The 12,180-nt window shown below is 53.5% G+C and overlaps 1 protein-coding gene across 1 annotated transcript; it reads left to right on the top strand.

Moving 5' to 3' along the window:
• The first annotated feature begins 4,436 nt into the window (after positions 1-4,436).
• FABP3 (fatty acid binding protein 3) lies at positions 4,437-12,173 on the top strand. The gene is made up of 4 exons (XM_058553496.1): positions 4,437-4,559; positions 8,197-8,369; positions 10,331-10,432; positions 11,889-12,173. The coding sequence occupies exons 1-4, from the start codon at positions 4,487-4,489 to the stop codon at positions 11,940-11,942; spliced, it is 402 nt and encodes a 133-aa protein (XP_058409479.1). The 5' UTR covers positions 4,437-4,486; the 3' UTR covers positions 11,943-12,173.
• The last annotated feature ends 7 nt before the right edge of the window (positions 12,174-12,180 follow it).

The following is a 12,180-nucleotide window of genomic DNA, read 5'->3' as shown; positions in this document are numbered from 1 at the left end:
GCATTCCCAAGCTTATCCTACCTTATCTCCCCCTGGTCCTTGGGAGGCTGGCTGGGTGGGAATCATACTGTGCTTTTTGCAGATGAACAAAATAAGACCCAGAGAGATAGTGACTTGCTCGAGGTCACACAGCTGGTATGTAAGTAACAGGGGCAGGACTGGAACCCAAGGGAGTCTAACTCTGAGCCCCTAAAGCTAGAAAGGTAGACAGAAAGACAGAAAGGTGGACACTCACTTATTCATTCATTCAATATGCAATATACTCATTCATTCATTCAATACTCAATATTCATTCGTGCCTGCTATCTGCCAGGCACACTTCCTGGAGTAGGATTTCAGTAATAAACTAGACTAGTGAAACAGATGGGACAAGGCTAGAGTTTGGACTTTATTCTGTCAGCAACAGGAGGGATGACAGCTAGTTTCTGGGAAGGCAGAGGTGACTGCCCATCCGCTCTGCACTGCCCGCACCTCTCTTCCCTGGGGAGGGAGACCCATTGTTCTCCTTCCAGGGAGCACTCCGCCACGGCAGCAGTTTCTCAGAAGCAATTGCTGTTGAGTAAACCTCTATCTTTTGCCATCATTTGTTTTCTCAGACCCTCAGTATCTAGAACTCTTGGGGAATAAGGAAGCGATTTCCTGGTGGCAGAAAGAACACCCCATTCTACCCACGGTGGCTGCAGTCCCCTCCAGGTGAGTTCAGGGAAGGCAGGGGCTGCGGCACTCCTGTTCACCATGACTCCCCACCGAGCCCCTCGCAGTGCCTGGGTGTAGGAGGTGCTCAATTAAGACTGATAGAACGGATGGATTATCTAAAGGGAGAGAAAGGGAGAGCTGAGGAAACTCCTCTGCAGTGTCTGAAGGCACGCAATGACCTCAGTGAGGATGAGAGGGAGATATACTGGGGTCCTTTTCTATTGATTCAAGGTCTCAGAGGGCCTTGGCTCATTCTTGTGCACCTCTGGGACAACTGCCCTGGGGAGGAGACCCAGAAGGGATAAGGAAGTCACCATTCATCGAATATTAGTGTGTGTTTGGCTTTCCATAAGATATCTCTTTTAACTCTCATGACAGCCTTGAGAAGTACAGGGCCTTCCTCCATTTGGGCGAAAGGAGACTCAGAAAGGGGAAGGGACTTGCTCCGGGTCTCTAGCTAGTAAGTGGCAGGCTTGGGATTTAGAACCAGGCCTCTTTCCAAAGATACTCCTTCTGAATACATCACGAATCAAGGGAGGGTATAGAGGGTGTGGAGAGAAGGGCTGTCTAAGACTTGATGATTCCATGGCAGAGACAGAGAGCCCCACCAGCGTTACCAGCCAAAGAGAAAAATTCCCAGTTGCAGGTACTGGGGGTGGGGATGGTCAGCATCCACAGACGTAGGCCCTGAAGGGGTAAAGGAGGTCTCCATGTTCTTGGGTCAGTGGAGCCTCCAGCTGAGCTTCTTTGGCCTCTAGCTCTTGCATATTTCCCTATACCAGCAGCACATCCCCTAGTGGAGGCGTCCAGATGGCAGGGAGAGGCCAGGGAACAGCTGAAGATGCTGAGCAGGGCTCCCTCTCCCCTTCTCCTCCTGGCCCCATGGATCATCCGGTGCTGCTGGCCCATCTCATTGGCTCTCTCCTGGTTACTCATCTCTCCTGTTCTCCATCTTCCCAGCCTGCGGTTGCCGTGGAAACATAGAACAGTGACATCACCATAGGGCGAGGGCTGGGGAGATGCTGCTCTTGGCAGGGACTGGTCCTGCTGCGTGCCAGATGTTATATCAATATCTGGACCTGCTAAGGGCAAGAAAAGGGGCAGGAAAAGGGACAGGGTTCCCTCCCCTTAACCTTCTTCCCCCCAGATATAGGGAGCATAACAGGGCAAGGAGGATGCAGGTAATCAGAGGGATGAGGAGAAAGCTGTACATACTTAGAAGGGAGCAGAATGAAAACCAGGTGTAAAGGAGATAGGATGCGGCATAGGAGTCAATTTTGGTGACCAGGTCTGAGCGTGGTGGGGGAGATGAGTTTAGGGCAGCGAGAATAGTGGGCCTAGGGTTTGTCTCGAGTTCCTCAAAGCACCATGCTGTTCAACTTAGGCAGAGCCAAGAGAGGGAGCAAAAGGACTTTCTGGCAGTGTCCCCACCAACCCATCCTGAAGATCTCCCTAGCCCCTTCCTCACAGCTGCAGCAGTTTCTAATCCCATCTCAGAAATAAGAAAACTGAGGATTAGAGAAGCAGAGCTATCTGCCTTGGGTGGCCCAGCAGGGGAGGGGCAGAGCTGAGAGCAGATCTAGGAGTCCTGCACTCCCCACAGAGATAATCATGAAGACAGCAGCAGCAGCATCAGTGAACACGTATCACATCTGTCACGCTCAGCATTTTAAATGCATTATCTCATTTGATCCCCAAACACCTCTGTCAGGGTAAATACTGTCATTATCTCCATTTTCAAGAGGAAACTGAGACTTAGAGTAGCTTAAGTGAATTGCCCACAGCCACACAGCTAGTACTCAATGGAATCCGAATGGGAACACAGATCTATCTGCCAGCAGCTATTAGCCTAGCCCCAGGTCTCTACCACTGCATTATAAGGAGCGCACAGGGAGACACCTCTGGTCCCCAGCACTCGGTCCTTGAGAGAGGTGGCCCTGCGTCTAAAGGCTGTGACCTTCAGTTAAAAACCATCCCACTCCCCTCCTCCACCTGCACTTGCTCCGGTAGTGAGGTCACCAGGGCTCCATGCCCAGCCCTGAGGCCTGTCCCAGCAGCTTTTGCAGAAATAGGCCCCTCAGTATTCTGGCAAGTGGACCTGTCCAAAAGAACCAAGACATTGGGGAAGAGAGGGCTCTTCCTCCCTGGCCTCCTTTCCAGAATGTCAAGGGAAGGGAGTTAGGGGCAGATGTTCTCCACTTCCACATGAGAAACAGAGGCCCAGGGGGGAGGGCCTGCCACATGGTACATGTGTGGCAGAGCTGCCAGGGCCCCAGGGTCCCCCTGGACCGACCTCTGCTGGCTGAAGTTCAGTTAGGCACCACTTTCGTACCCTGGGCCTCCTATCTGTCAGGAATTTGCTTGCACCACATTCCTCTGGGAAGTCTCCCCTGAACCCTCAGATCAGGACAGGTCTCCCCCTGGTCACCACACTAGTTTTGGGTCTGCCCACCCAAAGGTGAGCTGTGCGAGTGTGTGTCTTATCCATGGTTGTCTCTCCAGAGCTGAGCCAGGGCGTGGCACAAAGCAGGTGCTTTAAGAACTGCTGGATTCAGAAATGACTGGACTCCTCTAAGCTTCAGTTTGCTCATCCATAAAACAGGGATAACAATAACACCTACTCATGGACTTTGTTTTAAAAAGTTCAATGAGACAATGTACTTAAAGCCCTCAGCATGCAATAAACATTAATACAAAGTGGATCTTATATTAAAAGTGCTTTGTAAACTCTAAAGTGCCAAACAACCATAAGTAGGCTCTTTAAAGGAGGTGACTGACGGTCTCTGAAAGCGCAAGCTGCCTGCTGGTGTGCAGAGGCCAGAGAAAGGGCGGCAGGCGGGGCTGCGGCAGTCAGGGAGGTGGGGGCGCTGCCCTTGGGCCTTGAAGAGCTGGCTGGAGGGACAGAATTTCTGAAGGAGGGTGACCTGACCAAATGCTCAGAGCTGTGCGTAGACGTCAGAAAAGCCTGGAGCAGTGGCAGGGTGGATGGGGAGTTGGACAGCAGGGCGGAAAGGCGCGCGCGGGAGACATTCCGAAGGGAGGGGCGAGCACGTGTCGGGCAGGCGCGGCGCGGCGGGAGACAGAGGGCACAGGGGCTGCTCAGCCGCCGACGGTGCCCGTGGTGGCTCTCCCCGCCACCGGGCAGTGGGGAGTGGCTGCAGAGCGCGAGTTCTGGAGCCGGCTGGCCCAGCTTTGCAATCTGGGCTCCAATCCACCCTCTCCTTTTTTCCTGCGACCTTGTTAGTACTCCTCTGAGTCTTGGACTCCTCACCTATAAAATAAGCACCAAGATGCCTGCGCCGCGAGAGTCAGCCAGAGCTTTCCCGGCGTGGGCATCAGCTCACGGGCGAGTTTCCTTTCTCCTTCTCATCTCTGCTCTAATCCCAACCTCGGCGACGGAAGATGTCCGTGGCGTGTGCCCCAGCCTGCGGGCACCGTGCCCCCAGCTGCTTCTTTCTCAGATTCCGAAGAGAGCCTTGAGGCCAGGGAAGAGGGCAGGTTCTGCCAGCCCAGAGCAGGGACTTGGCGGCCGGGTACCCGCGCTGACGCAAGCGAGCCGGGCGCCACTCACTGCCCCCTCCCCGGCTCGGCGGGTTGGGGGATGGGCGGCCAGCCCCCGGCGAGTGAGCGACAGCCGGCGGCTTCCTATTTCGGGAGCCCGGGTGTGGGCCACGCCTCATCACGTGATACAAGGGCTATTTAAAGCGGCGCGGGCTGGGAGCTGCGGGTCTCCGAGTGCTCGCACGTCTGCTCTGTTGTCTCTTATTTCTCAGCCTAGCCCAGCCTCACCATGGTGGACGTTTTCGTGGGCACCTGGAAGCTAGTGGACAGCAAGAATTTCGATGACTACATGAAGTCAATCGGTGAGCGCGGCCCGGGATGCTGGGCTGGGGAGGGGCTGGCTGCGTGCCCAGCCCGGCGCAGCGCTCGCGCCGGGGCTAGTACCCTGCCCGCCTGCCGCATCCCTCCCGGTCAAGGTTGGGGAGTAGGGAGACGCGGAGAAGGGGGCATCCTGGGCTAGGGCATGCGAGGCCTATTGAGAGGGGGCTTTCATAGTCTGAATCTGGCGTGAGGGATTCCCAGGTAGGGAGGAGCAAGGAGGCGGCAGATGTGCTGGTCCATGGGGGTGGGGGGGTGGGGTGGGGGAGTGGGGGGCAGGGAGGCGCTTTCGAGGAAGAGGTGTACATGATCTGGAGGTAGGGACTGGGTTTGGATGAAAAGAGCATTGATTGCAGAAGGTGGGAAGCTAGCTAGGGGACGAAAAGAACAGAAGCATAGGTGGTTTAGGAATGGGAGACAGAACACAGACCTGGAATGGGGGTGATAGGGAGTGTACTGAGGCCTAAAGAAGTAGGGAATCCCCAGGAGGAGGGAGACGGAAGAGTAGGGAAGACGGAAGAGTGGGGAACTACAGGAATGGGATGTGAGGAGGAGGTCAGATAGTGGCCTGCACAGTTATCAACAACCCCTGACCCTCCATGTTGGGTTAGGGAAAAGGACTGTCGCTGGAGGATGCCCTCTTTCTCACCAGCCAGTCTGACCTTGTCCTGCAGTGGTGTGTAACCAGGCTTTGATCACTGTCTGTGAGCCTAGTTGGTAGGGTGCGGCTAAAGGCCCATTACCAGCTACAACCCAAGGCTCAGCCTGCTGGTTGGGGAGGGACTTCTGCGATGCAGCAAAGAATCCTGGAGCAAGGCCAAGACCTGTTAAAGGCAAGGAGGGTCTTTGGTCTAGGAGAGTGTGGTGTTGGGATGGGGAAGAATAAAGATTCAAAGAGTCTTACTGGTGAGGTCCTTACTGGTGAGATCCCCATACCTTGCCTAGTTCAACAGATGGGGAAGCAGACCCAGAGAGAGTATAACTTGTCATATCAATTCTACAGCAAAGCTGATATGAAAACCTAGATTTCTAGATCTACAACCCAGAGCAGTTCCCAGTATGGGCCCTGGGGGTGGGAGTGGTAGGAACTGCTTAGCTAATGATTGACCTCAGCCCTTCCCCTCCTGGTATGGGCTTAGATGGAGCAGGTGATACCCTTTCTCTGAAATCCTGAGCTATGAGATTATCCTAGTCCCCCAGGCTAGGACAGGGAAAACCGGAATGTTGTCCATGGTCCATCTAGGTTCCATGCCTTCCTCCCAGGAAAGGGGGCCTGGATTGTGGCAGACACCCAAAGAAGGAGTGGGGGTCCACTCCAGGCACCTCTCACCTCCGTTCCTAACCCTTTTCTGAAATAGGGACCAAAGCTCTCAACTGCCCCTACCCAGTGCTGGGGACTATGCCCAGTGACTCCAGGAAGGTAGCCACTCTTCAGAAGCAGGGGGCCCTGGGCAGCTGTTGGGGAAGTAGGGATGCCCAGGGTTAGTTCCTCTTCCCAAAACACATTCCAACTGAACATCTGAGTGCCTGAAGTGCTAAGTAATATCCTTACCACCCTTGTTTCCTTATTTTGCCCCAACTTGGGCTAGGGGGCTGAGAGTCCATCCAGCCTGCTCTTCACGTGTACAGATAGAAAGGAGGCCCACGAGGGAGAAAAGACCCCCCTCAGCTCTCTCAGTAAATAGCTTCAGCTTCATTTCTAAGTAGAACCCAGCTCTTACTGAGTCTCCTAAATTCTGTCAGCCCAGTTTTCGGGCTTAGTTTCGCTTGGCTCAGTCCCTCACTTGCCCCACAGTAGCTTCCTTCCTCAAACACTCCGCACCTCTGGGTAGGTCCTAAACAAACAGAGCTTCTTGTGCGGTGACAAGGCCCTGCACTGTGCTGGGGAGTGGGATTGGCCTGACTCACTCTGATAGCAGGGGGCAAGGCCAACTCCCTTGCTGGCCAGACAGGGTGGGCCAGCAGCGGCACAGCTGCAGAGCTGCCCTTGCTCCTCTCATTTTAGACCAAGGGTTCTCAGGGGGCAGAGGCCCAGCCTACTTAGTACTAGTGATCACAGGCACACCTGGTGGCCTCGGTGCCCGGATGAAGTAGGTGCTGGCAGGCAGAATAGCCCAGGAGGAACAGTGAAGTTTTGGAGCCTAGATTTAAATTTAGATCACTTTGATTTTGGGCAAATCACTTCACTCTCCAAGTCTCATTTGTAAATTGGGGATAATAAAACCTACCGTTCAGGGCTGTTAGGAGCATTAAGTAAAACAACCCAAGTAGGGTATAGACTAAGTACCTAGCTTCCAGCAAGCACTATGTAGCCAGGCACATGTGGGGACTTTGTACACATCACCTTACCACACTGGGCTGCTCCTGCCTCGCCTCTGCCCTGGGGAACAGCTCAGCATAGGCTGCTGGGGGGCAGGGCAGTCATGATGGGAGGTTGGAGGCAAAAGGACAGATCCCACAACCTGAAGGGGTGAAGGCTTTCCTAAGCTCTGTTCCATACTCTGACAGGACACTGAGGGCTTCGCTCAGCACCCAGGGAAGCCATGCTTGGGTCAGGAAGGGAGTCCCTATAGGGCCTTAGACTAGGAGCCAGGAGACCTGGATTCGAGTCCTGGCCGTGCTACCCCTTTAGGCCTCTCCTAAGTCTGTACACTGAGACAAACACTCCTTTCTGCCTGCCTACCTCCTAGAGCCTGGATAAGAGGCTTTGAAAATGCCTTGTTGCCACATATGGGGGATGAGCACCCGTGTGTCTCAGGGTAAAAACTTCCAAAGATGGAAAATTCTTATCCCTAAGGCTTTGGAAGCCAAAGTGCACATTTCTCTTATTTCCTCAGCCTGTGGCTTGGAAGCTGCTCAGGTGCCCTGGAAGGGAGCCCTGTGCTCCAGCCTTGGGAGGCTGTGCAGCTGAGCAGTTAAGTGGTCAAACAGTTCTGGGTTTGAATTCCAGATATGTGATCCTGGGCTTCAACTCTGTCTCAGTTTTTGCATCTGTAAAGTGGAGATAATAGCACCAACCCTTCAGGGATACTGGAAGGACTGAATGAGAAAACACATGTACAGTTCTTACCACACAGAAAGCACCGAATAGTAGCTTACTCTAATCTCAGCTCTGCCGCGACCTGCTGTGGCACACCTGTCCCTTAAGTTTCTTATCTGTCTAATGGGATCCATAGTGTCTCTTCACTGCACAGAGCTAACAGGAAGACTGAATTTAAAAACGGGCACACAGGGCCAACCCCACGGCCTAGTGGTTAAAGGTCTGCATGCTCCGCTTCAGCAGCCCGGGTTCATGAGTTTGGATCCCAGGCACGGACCTACACCACTTGTCAGCCATGTTGTGCCAGCAACCCACATACAAAAAATGGAAGACTGGCACAGATGTTAGCTCAGGGCTAATCTTCCTCAAGCAAAAAAAGAGGAAGATTGGCAGCGGATGTTAGCTCTAGGCGAATCTTACTCAGTAAAAAAGAAAAAAAAAAGGCCACGCAAAGTCTTTGAAAGTTCTCGTCCTTCTTTTCCCTCTGCCCCATATCCAGGCCTAAGAGTTGTTCATTGAGCTCCTGATATCCTGCCTCTCTGCTCCAGCTCATACATTCATAACCTTCCCTCTGCCCTCAGGTGTGGGTTTTGCTACCAGGCAGGTAGCCAACATGACCAAGCCTACCACAATCATCGAAATAAATGGGGACACTATCACCATAAAAACACACAGCACCTTCAAGAACACAGAGATCAGCTTCAAGCTGGGGGTAGAGTTCGACGAGACAACGGCAGATGACAGGAAGGTCAAGGTGAGTCAGGGAAGCAGGCCTGGGGAATGGAGGGCATTGAGACCCTAAAGGGGAATAGGATGGTAGTCTTGGCGCCCTATTGCACCCTGAGGCGTAGGCTATTATGGAGGATTGAAATGAACAAGGTCCATAAAGCCTGTGCAGTGCTAGAATGTCCTAGGTGCTAAATGCTTGAGTCCTGTCCTCTTGTTTCCCTCCCTCCCTTTTGGGAAGCATCTGCTAGCTGCCTCTGGGAGTGGGCAGCAGAGCCAGGATGTTCTTCTGACCTGTGTCTACTCCAGCTCCAGCTGGGTGACCTTGTGCCTGGCACGCAATAGCTCTGGGGTTTTTTCCCCTTCCATAGATGGGGGTTATGTTGCCATGGCTGGGACCTCAAGTGCTTTGGGAATGACACCCAGGAGAATTCAGAGCTCTCCACTGAGTAGGTCATCCTGACTTCCAGCAGCAAAGGAGACAGCTGGGGACAAGAGGTTGAGACCTACTCAGATGCTTCCTCTTCTCCAACCTCCACCTCCCAGGCTTTGCCAGTGACCCTGAGGAACTATTTCTGTTGCTGCTAGCCCACAGGCAGGAAAAACTATGTCTGGACAGAACATTGTCTCTAGTGTGTTTGTAGTGTCTTCCCACCAAGCCTTAGTGCCCCTCCCCCCAGGGAGGGAGGAGACATCTACCCCCAGTCTCAGGGCTTGTCACCCTGCGGTGGCTGTTTTGACAGCTTGCCTCAGGCCTCCCAGCCCCTGGACCAGGCATGGGAGAGAGAGAACTAAGGGGCTTTTACCTCTACAGGGTGTCCCTACAGCAGTATCCTCCCACCAGACCCTATCATTCAGCCCCTCAGCTGTTTCCTCTTCCTCACAGCTGCCCCCAGGAAGGAGAGGGGAGCATCTGGTCTTGTGGAGGAAGCTGGAGGAAGCCCAGCCCAGGATCACATAGGAGGCTGGCAGCAGAGCTGGGATGATGCCCAAAGATGGCAGCCTGCCTTGGAGAGAGGTGGCTGCCCTACCACATGCCTCTACCTCCTTGGACTAGCCCACCTTCTTGAGGGGCAAGAACCCCAATTAAACACAACAGTAGTTCTCTGGGATGCCTAAGCTAAAATAATCTGCTCTGAGTGGGCAAAAAACTAGAGGAATGGGAATGAGGAGTAAGGTGGTGGTAAGGATACACACCCACCCCCCACCCAGCCCCAAACACATAGACACAGCCTTTTCAGATTCTCCTACTGAACCCTGCTCAGTCAGGGTCCCCTAGCTTGGCCTAGAGGCCTCAAATTCCTAGAGAAGAGACCTGGGAGAGCTGCCAAATGAGAACGAGCTGATGCAGGCTGGCAGCACCCAGAAGACTGAGTGGGCATTTGACCAGGCCTGTGGAACACTCCAAGGGCACCCAGTCCCAGGAGTTGGCAGTTGCTGTCCACTTGTCAGCTGAAGGGTCATGTGATGTGGACTGAGGGGTAGGAATACAGGGCAGGAAGTCTAATTTTCCAATACCTCCCATCCCCAAGGATCCTTCAGACATTATGTGTGATCACCACTAGGCTGGAGAGTCTCAGGACTCTTCCTCCTCACCAGTCTTTCCCAGGGATCTAGGCTGGTACATGCCCCCTATATCTTAGGGGGCCTGGGGCTGTGGGCATCACCTAGAGTATGGAAAAAGTGCCCATCTTGAATGTTGGTGCTTTTCAGAGCCAGGCTGTCTGACTCCACCATACTGCCTGCCTCTCCCTACTTGTCCAACACCTGAAGGCCCCTCCCCCAACCAGGCAGGAGTGGAGCAGAGGCTGGAGGTGAACTGAACATCCTGCAGGGCTAGGCTGGAGGTGAGCTGCCTGAGCTCTGGTCCTAGCACCATCATTAGTTTGGGTCAGAGGCTGAGTCCTCTGTGGCCCCAGTGACTGGACCCCATGCTGTCCCTCAATTCTGGCTCAGATCACAGCTCAGGCCTCTACCCTCTTTCCACAGTCCATTGTGACGCTGGATGGAGGCAAACTTGTCCACGTGCAGAAGTGGAACGGGCAAGAGACAACACTTATGCGGGAGCTAACTGATGGAAAACTCATCCTGGTAAGATGGACAACTTTGGAGCCTCACCCAATTGGTTACTACTACTGCCCTTTCAGCCAAGTCTGCTGTGAAAAGCCAACGCCTATCCCTGAGAGCAGTGAAAGCTGGATGGAGGGTGGAGGCAGGGTCAGGTGGTATTAGGTGGGAATTTTCTATGTAGTGGCTTTGGACTCACACAGGCCTTGGTTCAAATCTCAGCTTATAGGCTGTGTGACCCTGGACAAGTCACCCTCTCCAAGTCCAACTGTAAAATGGGTATTGATAACAGCAGCCTTGTCGGGCTGCTGGGAAGTCCGAGGAGACAGTGGATGCACAGCACAAAGCATCACTGCGTGGGAGGACGCAGCAGGTGCTCCAGAGCCTTAGTTTCCTCGTCCGTGTGGCCACCTTGCCTTGCCCCAGGGAGAAGTAGAAAGCAGGTCTGATTCAGATCCCAGGCCCCAGGGAGAGGCTCCCACCTCCTATCCCAGCATGCCCTTCCCTCCTCCCTAGGACTGCACTCCACATGTAAAGCCTTTGGGCAGGGACAGGCTGGTGACTGGTGGGGCACTGCCTGACAGCAGTCCTTCCTGCTTCATTCCAGCCCCACCTCCTCCCAGTGCTTGCTATGCCTGGCCTACTGCAGGCACCTGACTACAGCCTGGACAGGAAGTAACAACCAGCTGGCAGATCTGTCTCTTTAGGGACAAATCTGGGGACTTCACTCGGGGAATGTAGCCTTGACTGAACACCCCCAGACCCAGGGGCAGAGACAGCAGCCACCTGTGATCTCTGCCTTCTAACTCTTTAGGGTCTCAGGTTTTCGCCTCAGAATCTTCACTGCAGACCTCCTTGGGTCAGTGTAACCTGCTCACTGCATTCTTGCATTCATGCGGGGCAGGGGTCCCAGCAGAGTGAAGAATGAGGTGTCTAACTTTGGTGGGAATAAGATATGCAGGACCAAATACTCACTGGGCAATCGGACTATGTGAGGCCATGGGCCTGGCTCTGCAATGCCAGGCTGGATGGTGGGGGTTCAGGCCTCTGGCCCTGGCACTACCCTAAGTAAGGGAAGGAATGGAGAGTTGGTGACCTAGCGCAGTCCTTCCCCAAGAGTCTCTGGACATTTTTATTTACCCATTTGTCTGCTATGTGCCAGGCACCACCTTGGGCACTGAGGATGAAGGGAGAGGAGTGGTGCAAGAGAAAAGTAACACTGCAGTCTTGACCAAGTTACTTCCTCTCTCAAGGCTCATTTTCCCAAGTCTCGAAAAGAGGAATTATACAATGCCTAACCTAAAGACTTGATGTTAAGTATTAGAAAAAAATACATGCAGAGTGCCTGGCACATAATAGGTAGTCAATAAATGAAGACTATTAGGATGAAGGTAGAGGACTCTCCCCATGAGAATGGAGAGTGCTCCCAATACCTCCTGTGCCCTCACCTGCCCTAATCTGACTGTGTCTTTCTTTCCAGACACTCACCCATGGCAGTGTAGTTAGCACTCGCACTTACGAGAAAGGGGCGTGACCTGCCCACTCCTTCACTGACTGCACCTCTGCCAACTGGCTACCTGTGGACTCAGCACCAGATTGCCTCATTTTTTCCTCTGGCATTTTGTATAAACCCACCTTGGTTGGGGGAATTCTTCTGGACTCAGGTGGCACCAGCCTGGATCCAGTTCCGGTTCCCATTGTGTATGTTTGTTTTTTAACTGCATGCAAAGTGTGCTCTGAAGTCAATAAAGCAGAGCTAAGACCACCCAGTT

The sequence above is a fragment of the Diceros bicornis genome, chromosome 13 (assembly GCF_020826845.1).
Source record: "Diceros bicornis minor isolate mBicDic1 chromosome 13, mDicBic1.mat.cur, whole genome shotgun sequence".
Classification (NCBI taxonomy): Eukaryota; Metazoa; Chordata; class Mammalia; order Perissodactyla; family Rhinocerotidae; genus Diceros; species Diceros bicornis.
Note: the sequence above shows the minus strand (reverse complement) of the source record. Positions and strands in the feature narration are given on the sequence as shown.